The following is a 14,309-nucleotide window of genomic DNA, read 5'->3' on the forward strand; positions in this document are numbered from 1 at the left end:
TCTAATTAACTTTTGTTTTTAAGTTCTACTTACTGTGTCTTACTTAGTTTTTGGAACCTTGAGTAGAACACTAACTGTACATACGAAATTAGGATTTTTCCTTTTTTTTAACAAAATGATATTTGCCTTCAATTTTAAGTCATAAATTAATTTCAGATTTATTTCTGATCATCTCCTAAGCCTTTATAAAAATGAGTTTGAACATTTTTTTTTCTGTTGAAGTCAATAGTTGGGAATCTCTCTGCAACTGCAACAAATGAATATTTCACCACAATTCATAGGGATTTATGTAAGATTATGACTTTTAAAATCTTCTTTCCCATAGTTCTTCTTTCCTTTCAGTCAAGCTGGAGACATGGAACTTCAATTCATGCTGGAATCTTCCAGAATAAAACCTCAGGGAGTGAGTGAGGCTGGCCTCAGGCTGCAGTGTGTGAAGACGAATATTGAGATTCCAATCCTTGGTGAGGAGACTGGCTCAGAAAAATTAATGGAAAGTCTGATGTTTCAGGGCCACATGCAAGAGCATGGAGCAAAAATCAAACTTGAGAATGCTGTGACAGGGAGAAGGAGAACTCAGGCAGGGTGATTAAAAGACAGAGATATTCAGAAACTGTAGTCAGGAGTGTGGGCAAAAAATGGGAATACTTCAAAGAACGAATGAATACATTCCAACTGTCTGAAACTCATCTTTCCCATTTTTTTCTCTTCCTCTAAATTAAAAGGACTGATATTCCAAAGAGAAAAAAATCAATGTCCAGTGCAAAAAACTATGAGATAAACATGCTATTTCAGAAGAGGATTTATTTTTGGAGTCAGAAGGATGTAGCTTTAAATTCCAGTTATGCTTTATGTAAACTCAGGAGAGTTAATTTCTGCTTCTTATTTTCTTCCTTAAAAAATACGGGGCTAATAAATATCGACATATAATAGGTACTCAGTGAATGGCACCTATTGTGTATTTATTTTGATCTTTGTGTAAAGCATATGTTGCTTAAGTCTTTAGGATTTAATTCTTAAGGGACATAAACCCCAAATAAATAAAACATACAGTTCTAAATAAGCAGACATGTCCCAAGCTAATTGGAAGGGAGCATAGAGAAGGTGTTTCCAGTCAATAAATCACTTTCTTGTTCAATTAAACTAATTTCTTTTAAATGACAACCTCTTCTTAGATTCATGAATCTTGAGAAAGAAAATTAACATTGACCTACCAATTCATGACCCCTCAAAATGAGGTTGCTCCTTTAAGGAAATCATTCTCTGAACAACTGAGAATTTTAATAAAAATGGAAGCAATGACCCAGGACATTTGTACCTCTCTAGCACACTTGCTCTTTTTATCAAATTTGAGAATTCAAGACAAACTCATGAAACTGCATCATTGCTTTGACATTGACAAATGATAGAAAGACTGGTGAAAATCTTATGGGTATTATTTTTAAATGGCTGAGCATTTAAAATTTAGTCAACCTCTTTAACCTTTGCCCAGATGTCATTACCATTTTAAATCTTACTACTGCTCATAAGAATTACATTTTAGGGCACTTAGGAGGTTGTTAACATGGTTGATTATGTTTTCCTTCTCCACACACATAGTAAATTTATTGATTTGTTCTCTTTGGTGTCTGGCTTTTCTGTTTTGATTTTTCTTCCCTTTTTCCTTTCCTTCTTTTTTTCTTTCTCATAGTACCTCGCTCTGTGGGATCATTTCTGAACATTTTCCCATCGTACATTAAAATAGTACTATTCACATTGAAAAGAATATGTGAGAGTTTTTTAAAAATTTGCCAAGTTTGATTCAGATAAGCCGACCCTATGACTTGCATCACAGAAAACTAGTGGGAATCACTGACAGCCATTAGGTACCATTCATAAGCATTTGTGGAAATACCCAAAGACTAGAAAGTAACTGAAAATTATACATACATGAGTAAAAGTATTTATGTGTATATGTATATATATACACATAATATATATTATATATATACATGTATACACGTATACACATATATACACATATATACACATGTGTATATATATATATACACACATAATATATATATATATACACTTATGTGTCTGAATGTGTGCACACATGTATATTGAGCCTTCTTATAATCAATGGATGGTAGTTTAAAGAGTTTAAGTAGGCTATTCGTATCTATAAAAGACTGTGTTCCAAGATCAAATATAAACAAAGAGTGATCAGATTTCCAAGCCAACATAGCCCTCTAAAGGATATTTGACACACAATGGTAACTGCCTTTATCAACAATTTACAGTTTAATAATACTGTAAACTCAATTCCCTTTTATTATATTAACTTTATGTTAAGTTGTATTAGTCTGTTCTCACACTACTATAAAGAACTACCTTAGACTGGGTAATTTACAAAGGAAAGAAGTTTAAAGAGGTTCCTGGTAAGGTCTCAGGAAACTTGCAATGATGGTGGAAGGGGAAGCAAACATGTCTTTCCTCACATGGTGGCAGGAAGGAGAAGTGCCGAGCAAAAGGGGAAGCCCCTTATAAAGCCATCAGATCTCATGAGAATTCATTCACTATCACAAGAATAGCATGAGTAGCATGAGGGTAACCCCATGATTAAATTATCTCCCATTGGGTCCCTCCCTTGACACATGGGGTTTAAGGGAATTACAATTCAAGATGAGATTTGGGTGGGGACACAGCCAAGCCATAGCATAAATAATCAACAAATTCCTATTTGGGTGACAGAAACTTGTGATCTCTCTCTCTGGGACTTTGTGTATGATTTCCCTGCTTCTTAGAATGAATCCAGATAGTACTTCTGTCCCCACAATTACCCACCCAAGTTTTACTTCTTCCCTCAACACTTGACTTGTCATTTAGGACCCAGTTCAGATTTCAGTTCTTCTTGGATACCCTTCTTGTATGAGTATAATTTACTTATTTGTGAAATGGGATAATAATCTGATACATAGGATGTTTTGCAGATTAAAAGAGATTGTGCATGCCGCACACAATAAACAGTTGCTGTTGTGATTGTAGCACACCATACTTCACTACCATTCTTTCATGGGTTGGATTGTCCCTTCAGGGCAGGGACTGTGCTTATGCAGCTGTGCAGCTTTGTAACCTTGGGATAGTACGAGGCCAGGCACATAATAAGCACTTTGGGTTTATTGCACAAAATAAGTACTCTAATCTCCTTTGTGTCTAGCAGCAGGCATGCTGACTGACTACCCTTCTCTCAGTTTTACCCTCTGGCCTTTAAAAGACAGTGGGTGTCATCTGTTTTTCCAACAGGGGGTTTAGGAACTGTGCATGTGTGTGCACAGGCACACAAACACACACACACATGCGCCTGTGCAACAGGGGTGGAGACAGTAGCAGGAGGTGCTTCTAGCAGGAGGACAGTGTAAAGATAGGCACCATGGTGCTCTCTTATCCCTGGACCTTTGCAAGTGGTAATCCCTCTTCCTGGAGCAATCCTCTTGTAAGTTCCCGTGCCTGCCCCTCAAATGGCCAGGCACTTATTCAGTTCTCTTCTACTGGCTCAGACTTCATTTTCTTCCTGATTGTTTAAAGCATCCGCCTGCTCCCAAGTCTCCTTACTGCACTTCTTCTATGATTCTAAACCATGGTATATTTTCCTTTCAGAGCACAGGCAAATGTATATGTGGTTCATTTAAGAATAAAGCACTGCTAATAACACAATAGCAACTAAGAGTGTCATGCACTGTGCTAAGCTCTTTACTTGCATTATCATACTAACGCTTAACAGAAATTCTATGATATAAGGCACAATTATTTTCCCCTTTTACAGATGAGGAAATTGAGCTTAATAGTGAGTAAACAACTTGTTGGAACTCATAGAGTACAAGTGTCAATAGAAGATTTAAAACTGGGTATTTCAGAGGGTGGGGGTAAGTGAACAACACACTGGTAAGATGATCTCAAAAATGGTTAGAAACAGCATGACTTTTTAAAAGAACCAGCCCTTAGGAAATTAACCTAATCTTTAGTGGAAAAAAATGACAGGCATTTGGATGAAGCTCTTTAGTACAATTTTATTTTTTTTCTTTGTATAATATGCTCAATAATATATTTAGAAAATATAGCCTACACAGCAGCATTTTTTTTTTCCAAATGCACAATTGCTGGCAGAACCCACCTATTAGGTGTTTGTTGATTGTTCATTGACAGAGAAGCACTACTTACTACAGAGTTCCCTGATAGGTTGGCCAAGGGTTTGTTTGGTCTGTGTACGATTTGACTTCTCCCTCTGCTCAATGCTGCTTCCTCTCTTTTCCTTTCACAGATGTTGATCGCTAATAAACATCTTGTACCCAAAGCTGCATTTCAGCATGTGTTTTGAACAAATCTTGAGAATTGCTTTCCTCAAATTAGCTAAGATGGGAAAGGAGGACAAGGAATTGGGAAGTGGAGGGGAAAAGGAAGAGCAGAAGGAGGAGGAATACCTCATAGAGAACATTCAGTTTTATGGTTAAAGCAGAACAATCCTGGTTTGAATCCTGGATCTGCTTTTAACTAGTTATGGACTAGTTATCTAACCACTCTACATCTGTTAACTCATCTTTGAAGAGGGAAGATAATACTAATTCACAAGATTGTGTATGTTATACAGAGTGTTTACTCTACGCACTACAAAAATTTAAGAAAGTACGCAATAAATCCTAGTGATAAAAATTCTTAGTTTCCAGAAGTTTCCATTCTGGTCACCTTTCCTCTGAACAGCCTCATTATCTCCCTTAGTTTTAATTTTTCTATTAATGCATATTTGTCAAGCTGCTACAATTTTTTTCTGTTCAAAGATGTAACATTATAAAGAGAAGAATTCATGGTATATGAAAGCATATACCATGTCTCATATGCAACTGGTCAAACTTAGTGTGTCTCCGGCCTACTGACTCCCATTCACTTCTTCCCCATTGCCTCATCTGTGAACACTGCAAAACTATCTTGCCAGCAGTCAGCACAGTTGGAGACCAGTCTTGTTTTTACTAGTCACTTCAAACCATCATATTAAGGCTATAAATAAAATAATATTATGGTTCTCATCTGGCTTCATTGTTAGAATAAGCTGAGAAAAATTGTAAATCAATATTTAGCATAATTACTGAGATCTGGCAGGTTTGGATGCAAATAAAAAGAATGTAATATAAAATCATTTATATGATATCAGTTTAATCACCCCCTATAAAGTGACAGGCTGTAGAGACTCTTGGTGTAATTGTAGTTGGCAAAGAGTTTTCTTATATAGGAATATAAAATAATTGACCCTCATGTCAGTTGTTCTATATTTGTCTTTCATCAAGTTTCTTCAAAAGGATATACTTTTCTGCCTCCCTGGGAACTATATTTTTTTCTATTGCAACATGTAGCATGCCACAAAGGCACCATTTTTTCAAACACAAGAAAAAACAAAAACAAATGACAAAAACAAAATTGTTAGTACGATCACTCATGTGGAGAATGCTGCATTTAAAAAAGCCAAAATACATAAAACATGCTTCTGCCATAGACTACTTCTATTTATTGTCCAGAAGCAGAAAAGAAAGGTGATTATCCTCACATGTGGATTTTAAAAAAGCATATATGTCAAGGAATTGGACCAATATGCTTCGTTTCCATTAACTGATTTGTACATTTACTCAACAAATCTTGGCTGGGTTTGTGACAGTTTACTGTGTGCATAGCTCCATACAATACCTTGTAGGAGGGTGTACAGGAAGAGAATTTTACATGAGTCTGAAGACAGTGATTAAACATGGGTGACAGAAATTCTGGTGGAAGGTGGTGAGACAAGGACCCTAGGAAAGAGATAGGTACAATTTTATGGGAACTCCTGTGACATTTTGGCATGTTCTTTATTGATTTATTGATGAACCCTCCCTACTTTTAGAACCTCAGCTTCCTGAATGTAAAATGAGGGAGTTTGCCAGATTCTATCTGGGTATTTTCACATGTGAATTTCTATATTCCAAAAATGATGAAGCTTTAAGCAAATATATTTCCAGACCAGTAAACTGAGATGTTCACTTCAGGGAGTAGTCCTAGCATTTTACTTGATGGGTAATGGCTAGGTAAAGAAGATTGAATTATTGAGGGTCATGTATCTTATAAGGGGTAGAATTAGAATTGGAACTCAAGTCGAGGGCAAGGGCTCATGGGAATGGGTGTGCTTTCTTGCTCTTCCACCTTCCGCCATGCGATGACTATTTTGTGATGGAGTTGTTTCAAAAGTGATGGTAGGGGAATTCCCACAAGGGAGGGCCTCAAAACATCTTGTGATGGGGCCAGTTGGGATTCCAAAGAAAGAAACACTAAATGCCAAGGTCATCAGTCCAAAGCATTTATTAAGGGAAACTAGATGGAGAGTGCTGCAGCTCACAATGAACAGTGAGAGAAAAGGGATGTGCTATCTAGGTGTGTCCATGGTGAGGGGGCCAGGGTATATGGAGATTATATGAAATTTTGGGAAATTTGGTTCACAGCCCCGGCCAGTTTCTTTCTAGGAAACCCAGATAACTTTTTCAGTGCCTGGGAATGTTCAAGTCCTCAGTTTGGGTTCAGGCCTGCTGGGCAAAACCCACAGCTGGTTGGGTCATAAAGCAGTCAAGGCACTCTGATTTTTAGTCATGATACAGAAAAAAAGTGAAGGAACTGGGGAACCTTTCAGTGATGCAGTGAGAAGGGAGAAGACCTTCACCAGATGATGGCATCTTGATCTTGAACTTCTCAGACTCCAGTATTGTGAGAAATGAATTTCTATTTTTTAATAAATTACTCATTCTGTGGTATTCTGTTACAGCAGCATTAAATGAGCTAAGACACAGTCCAATCACCATCACATTCAGTGTCCAATGTTTCTGCTCCTGGCATCAGGCTTATGGGAGAGACCTTGCAGAACATAGAAGAATGGCCCTCAAAGATGTCCATATTCTAGCCTTCAGAGCATGTGGATCTGTTACTTTACATGAAAAGGAGGAATAAAAGTTGCAGGTGGAATTAATATTGTAAGTCATCTGACCTAAAATAAGGAAATTATTCTGGATTAATATGGGTGGTCCCCATGTAATCACAAAGGTCCCTAAATGGGGAAGAGGGAGGCAGAAGAGCCAGAACCAGAGAGATATCATTGTGAGAAATAGTTGACCAGCCATGGCTGCATTTAGCAATGGAAAGGGCCCAGGACCCAAGGCATGTAGGCAGCCTCCAGAATATTGAAGGGAAAAATAACTGGATTCTCCTTTAGATCCTGCAGAAGGAATGCCACCTTAATTTGAGTCGTTTCTGTCTTCTGACCTCCAGAGCTATAAGATAATAGATTAGTATTGTTTTAAGCTACTAGTATGTGGTAATTTGTTATAGCAGCAATGGGAAACTAATGAACACTTTATTAATTTATATGGAATAAGTCACAATTTGGGTTAAATAAAACTAACCTGGTTGAACCAAAATTATTTTTAATATCTCCTCAAACAAGTGTGCTTTTGAGGAAATTTTTAGTGCAAAGCAGGATGCAGGAATATATATTTAAGAGATTAGCTGAATTTAAGACTTCAGCACATTGCTTTTATGCTAAAATTATGAAGGAAAGTTATGTATTTGTTAATATAAGTCTGTAAGAATTTTTATTTAAAAGGTTTCTATCTCTGTAGTGGAGAATTGGGTGGATTATATTTCTCTGTGAATATTTCACCATTCACATTTTTCCATCATTATACTTAGCATACTGTAGTCCTCACATTAGCAAGACCTGATGAGTGGTGTTCACTATGATTTGTTACATATTAGCAGGAATAAGCCTTAGGTTATATGGTCTTTGGCAAGTGATTTAAACTAAGGCTTGTTTTTCTCATCTACAAAATGGGGATGATCATATCTTCTGTTATGGACTGCATGTCTGTGTCTCCCCAAAATTCATATGTTGAAACCCTAATCCCCAATGTGATAGTATTTGGAGATGAGGCCTTTGGGAGGTAATTAGATCATGAGGGATTGGTGCCCTTATAAGAAGAGACACAAGAGAGCTTGCTTCTCTCTCTGTTCTCTCCCATATGAGGACACGATGAGAAGACTGTCATCTGTAAACAAGGGAGAGAGTCTTATTCAAGAACCTAAACATGTTGGTACCCTGATCTTAGACTTCCAGCCTCCAAAAATAGTGTTTGTTTAAGCTACCTAGGCTATGGTATTCTGTTAGAGCAGCCCCAAAGAAACTAAGAGAAATTGGTACTAACAGTAGGATATACATATCTAAAAATGTGGAAGTGGCTTTGGAACTAAATAATGGGTGGAGGCTGGAAGAGCTCTGAGGTGCATGCTAGAAAAAGCCTAGATTGCCATAAGGCAATTTTTAAAGGTGATTCTTGTGAGGACTCAGAAACGAGAGAAAACCTCCATCTTCTTAGAGAATACATAAACAATAGTAAACAGAATGTTGGTGGAAATACGGATGGTAAAGGTCATTTTAATGAGGTTTCAAATGGAAATGAGGAACATGTTATTTGAAATTGGAGAAAAGGCAATCTTATAATAAATTGACAAAGAATTGGCTGAACTGTGTTTGTATACTAGTGTTTTCGAAAGGCAGAAAAATTGAGGCAGAGGGTCACTTGTTCACAGTTATGGAGCCAGTAATGGTGGAGCCAGAATTGAACTGAAGCTAGGGTTGGCATTTCTCTATCTCTTTTCATCCCCAAAGGTAATGTAGACAGTGTGGGGATGGGTAGTACAGGGAGAGAGGAGGGTAGAGTTACAGGGTGCTTCAGGCCAGAAGAAATAACATTATCAATGTGATCCATAAAGAAATATTGCCTTAGGTTTTCCTAAAACTGACTCACATTAAGCAATAATCTTGTTTTGGAGTTTTCCACTTTAGTAAGATAAAAGAGCTCTAATAGTTAGATATTGTTCATATTACATGGGTCTAAAACAACTAGATGAGACTATGTATGTGAGAGTGCTTTGTAATCTGCAAAATGGAATATGGATATTACACTCCTTCCCCAGCTCAGGATTCAGTGCCTGACATGGAGATACTTGGTAATGAATTAGCTTATGATACAGGAAGAAATCTCTCTCTCTCTTTCTCCTCTCTCTCTCTCTCTCTCTCTCTCACATACACACCCAGACACAGACACACACACACGTGCACACACAGTGTGTATCTAGTGTGTGTATCTCCCCACTAGATTGGGAGCTCCATGAGTGCAGTGTCTGTGCCATCTCTGTGTCCCCAGTGCCTTACAGAATAACCTAAAATTAGTCATTAAACAATAAGCTTTTGTGATTTAAAAAAAACTATTATAGTGCCTTTCCTTTTAGCTGGGATTTTTATATGGTAGACTATCTCTCTTTGGGATCAGGAGAAGGGATTGTTATGAATCACTGACTTTACTACAGAGCCACATTTATATGTTACATGGTGGGAGGCAGGGTTAGAGGGTTAAGTGCTGAAAGGCCGCAGCTGGGAAGGTAGCACCCCGGTGACTCAGCTTTGGCTCCTCTAAACTTCAGGCCCTGAAGGATGTGGTATGTGCACTGAAGTGAGGGAAACAGGAACCAGCATGGAGACAAGGTTGCTCTGTTTCCTCGGAGACTGTTTTCCCCAGTGCACTGAGCCAGGAAGTGGGTTTTTCCCCCACCTAGTGACCAGGGGATGGGTAGATAGTCTTGTTCATCACATAAAGAAACAAACGTGTTAGACTGGTCTGGCCAGTGAGTTGTGGGCCTTGGCATGACAACATAGCCTGCGAGTAATATGGTCACAATGCCCTGGTGCTTGCTGTGACCAACGGAATCGATGAAAAGGGTGCAGTGGAGGATCACAGGCCTGAGGCAGCACGACCAGGAAGTCTAGTGTTGACACTGGATGCAGAGCGTAACACACAAGCTGCAACACAATCACCAAGCCCAGAGCAAGGTGACCTTGTTCAGCCCAGGGTTATGCCATGAGCAAGAAAAAAAAAAAAAAAAAGAAAAGAAAAGTGAAGGGAGTAAGTAGCACTGAATGCAGAGGAAAAGGGTGGAATTTCAGAAAAGCTCTGCTAACCTGAGTTTGTGTTGGTCAGTGAGCTCTTGTAATTGGGTAAATGCGAAGATGGGCTACAAGCGCATATCAAGTACAGGTGAAAAGGACCAGAACAGAGAGGATCAGCCAGACCACAGTGTAGCTGACACTGGCCCACGCAGCATTTGACCATCTCCCCGGAAAGGAGTCTTGATGGTCAGAAAGATGGTCACATGTATATGCATGCAGTGGAAATGCTTGAATTGACCATTTTACCAAATCTGTATATAATTTACTTTAGAGCAATTTCTTGATATCAAACAATTTAGTAATGTAAAGTTTCAGTTAAAAAAATTCCAGCATTGTCTAAAAAGGAAATCACTGAGCCGGTTATTATTCAGCTGTCCTACCAAGCTAGTCATATGATGATAGTTGTGGAAGGAGTTGCTTACAAGTGGTATCCCAAGCAAGAACCCACATTTATTCCTAAATAGGAAAAGATGATGTGTAAAGAGGTTTCAACCCAACTGGACCTGCTCGACGATTTGTAAGCCTAGACAGGCATCGTGCACACATTTGTTAGTAGAAGCCCGAGAGAGCAGAATTAAAATCAGGGCTACCAAAGCTGGCTAAGCAATTGTTATTAGGATCTAAATATTAAAGAAGTTACAGAGCCTGAATTAAGGAAGGGGATAATTTATCAGTCAATAGGGAAGTTGAGGTTTATGTGATCCCAACTTTTTGACCCCCACTTCATTTAATCAGGTTTTAGCACTCCCAGCTATTCCAAAATTATTGATTTTTTTAAGAAAAAACTTGAGCCTGAAAAACAGACAAAAGACTATATATGATATCACTCTAATGATTTATCTTAAGAATCTGTGAACTGTGGAATCATGATTGTTAGGACTGAGAGACACCTGCTCACCTTTCTGAAATGAGGAGCTGAAAAGATATTCTGAGATTTAGAAAGGGTAAGGTATACAATGTTGACCTTTTGGAGACAGGAAACCTTTGATGAACTATAGGACACCAAGACAGTTCATTTAAAAGATGGTTTCAAAGCATTATCCGGAGCTGGTTTTCTATGTGCCTTACTGAAGCTCTTGGGTTGTCTTTTTACATAAACCTAGGAAAATAATGGCTTTTGCAGTTGTTCATATGTCTGCAACCCTCATGTGGCACCTTGGTTTCTAAGCTTTGTAACTGCTTTTCAGTCTCTTTTGAGGATGAAATTAAACTTTTCTTACTGTTTGGCAGCATGGAACTTTCCTGCGATGGGCTGTTAAGGAGAAAAGAGGCATGAAGAAGTCACTTATATCATCTCCATGTAATTAAGGAGTACAAACTGTTAAATAAAATTGTTGCTAATGATATTTACTTGACTCTATAATATGAGTCCCTGCTCTGATCTTAGAATAAATTAAGGATTAGTGGTTCATAAAATGTATAGATTATAAAACTTTGTTGCCAGTAATAGAGTATGCATTTTTTTAAAGACAGCTTTGCGTTTGGACTATCTTTACGCTTTCTTGTTCTCTTTCTTTCTCTGCCTCTCCCTGACTCCGCCTCTGTCTATGTCTGTCTTCCTCTTTGTCTTTCTCTCTCTCTCTCTTTCTTTCTATGTGTATATAAGTATACACACACACACACACACACACACACACACACACAGTAGTCCCCTCTTATCCGTGATTTCACTTCCAGTGGTTTCAATTACCTGTGGTCAGCCACAGTCCAAAAATATTAAATGGAAAAATTCCAGAAATAAACAATGTATAAGTTTTAAATTGCATGCTGTTCTGAGTAGTGTTGTCAGATCCTATGCTGTCCTGCTCTGTCCTGCACAGGATGTGAATCATCCCTTTTTCCTGGGTATCCACGCAGTATATGCCACCCACCCTTCAGTCACTTACCAGCCGTATTGGATATCAGATTGAAAAAACCTAGTATACATAGGATTTGGTACTATCCACGGTTTCAGGCATCCACTGGGGGTCTTGGAATGTATTCCCTGTGGATAAAGGAGGACTACTGTATATACTAACATCTATGTATATGTCTATGTATGAATGTATATGTGCATGCACCATGTATACATACATATGTGCGTGCATGTTTTTGTAAGTTACTGAATAATTAATGAAGGATAGATTGAAACAGAAAATAGTGCTCAATTTGACATACAGACTTAGATTGACAATTTACTAAGGTATAGCATATAATCAACAAACCAATTTATCCTCTTTTAACTCTTAAAATAAAAGACCCTAAAAATCAAAAGTGATCTATGAATTATTGTTTTGGTGCTGGATGTGAAATTAATGCAAATGTCTAGATATATATGAGGAAGTTAACACTTCAAAATACTGAGCTTAAATTTAGTTAGGAACTTATAACAATAAAAATAAGTCCCAAACAAAATCATATCTTTATTTACTGAGCACATTATTATTTCGATACATGACAAATATCATCAGTAGGGATACCAAGAATAATGCTCTATCCTGGCCTGGCCTTCAAATCTAGCAGAGGACACCAAGAAATAAACAATTACATATTATGTGATGAGATAGTAACTCAGGGACTTTTGGGGTAGGAGGTGGGGAGCGGGAGTGGAAGACAACACAGCACACCAGGACATATCAGAGAATGTTTCCTAAGAGAAGAGAGGCTTATACACCACAGATATTATCTGCTGGCTGGCAGGTGAAGGAAGGGCCTTCACAGTTGGGAGACCACGGTGTATTCTGAAGATGAGAGACAGCAGGTAAATTTGAGTTACCAGAGTTTAGGGTATGACATGAGACGCTGGAAGAATCTGCTGAAGGAGCCCTTGCTTTCCCATCAGGCCTCCGATGTGAAGCCATTTTTGACAAATGGAGCTGGTGGCCTCCTTCTCTGTGCTGCCATGACTTTTTGCATATTTCTATTGTTGTACTTTCCCCATCCACTTTACTTGTTGATGTGTGATTTCCATACTAGTCTGTGGAATAATTAAAATCAGGACAATTTTCTAGATCTTATCATAAGACTTAGAAAAGAGTAGGGACTCAATACATGTTTATTAAACACATATATGAATGACTGGCAGGCTGCATGAGTGAATGATTATGCACTATTTGGGGAAACAGTAAAGAATTGCCTTGGTTATCAAACAACCCCTTGTAAAACCTTATTGGTTTTATTTTTGTATTTTAGGTTACTTGCTGCATATAATAGCCTTATGGATAAACACCTGGCTGGGTATTTTAACAATACAAGGATAAGGCGTCATCTCTTAAGATCAGGACTGGTAAGTTTTGGTTTACTTTCCACTGACCTTCTTGTTTCATTAAGTCCAATAATTCCCTACCTTTTCAGGCTTTCTCTTTGAGTGACATCTTCCACTTGCCCTCATTTTAAAAAAATTACTTTCTTTCCAAAGTTTTGATTTATGTATTTGAGGTTGTTTGAAAAGGTAGGAAGGCAGGTCACTATGACTGCTAAGAAAACTTATAAACTATTGAGGAAAAGGCCCTGAGACTTTCCAACAGCATATTTCAATGGTTTGTTTATTCATTCATTCAACACATATTTATTGATCACATTGTATGAGCTAGAAACTGTTAGGAATTGAAGATAGAGAAGATTTTACTGTCATCTTCGGAAAAAATATTGCTTTTGATATTCACAGAATGTGGTGTGGAAGACATGTACATTTCAACATTTCCCCCAAATTTAAAAACAATTACTTCCTGTGATGGTTTATTGATAATATTAGTGTATTTCATTAGCTTCACAACTGTTCTTTCCACAACATTTCTATTCCTCTAAATGTATACAATGTGAAACCTTTTCAAAATGTTATAGTATTCCATGGAAAGAAAGAGATGTGGTTATAGAAAGTGTTAGCTGTTTACCTTCTTAAAACACAATGGGTTTCCTTAACTATTGTTGCCATGGTGTTGAAAGAGCACGTATTGCATTTCTAATTGTTGTTTCTGTGCTTGGCACTCTAGCTGACAGATCTCAGAGAGCTTGCTTTTCTCCTCCTGAGGATTTGTTATCAGACAGACCTGGCTGAAACCGAGTTGCCATTTATAAGCCATAGAATCTTGAGTAAATCACTTTCTTAACTTTTTCAGCCCCAACTTCCTCAATTGTAAAATGAGAATGATGGCATGCAGCTCTCAGAATTGTCGTGGCACTTAGAGATGTGCAATAAACGGGTGTTGTAATTATTGTTACTATTAACATCACTTCTTTGGATAACAGTCTGTGAACTTTGCCTACAAATGGGAAGGAC

At 37.8% G+C, this 14,309-nt stretch overlaps 1 protein-coding gene across 2 annotated transcripts in view; it reads left to right on the forward strand.

Annotated features, from left to right (window-relative positions):
• Positions 1 to 14,309, forward strand: part of ERICH3 (glutamate rich 3) — a 105,735-nt gene that overhangs the window by 11,197 nt on the left and 80,229 nt on the right. For both annotated transcript variants that reach the window (XM_004025985.5, XM_055366566.2), the window contains exon 2: positions 13,223 to 13,316. In XM_004025985.5, coding sequence (XP_004026034.5) covers positions 13,223 to 13,316 — 94 coding nt within the window. The remainder of the gene's footprint in view (positions 1 to 13,222; positions 13,317 to 14,309) is intronic.

The sequence above is a fragment of the Gorilla gorilla genome, chromosome 1, assembly GCF_029281585.2.
Source record: "Gorilla gorilla gorilla isolate KB3781 chromosome 1, NHGRI_mGorGor1-v2.1_pri, whole genome shotgun sequence".
In the NCBI taxonomy this organism is placed as follows: domain Eukaryota; kingdom Metazoa; phylum Chordata; class Mammalia; order Primates; family Hominidae; genus Gorilla; species Gorilla gorilla.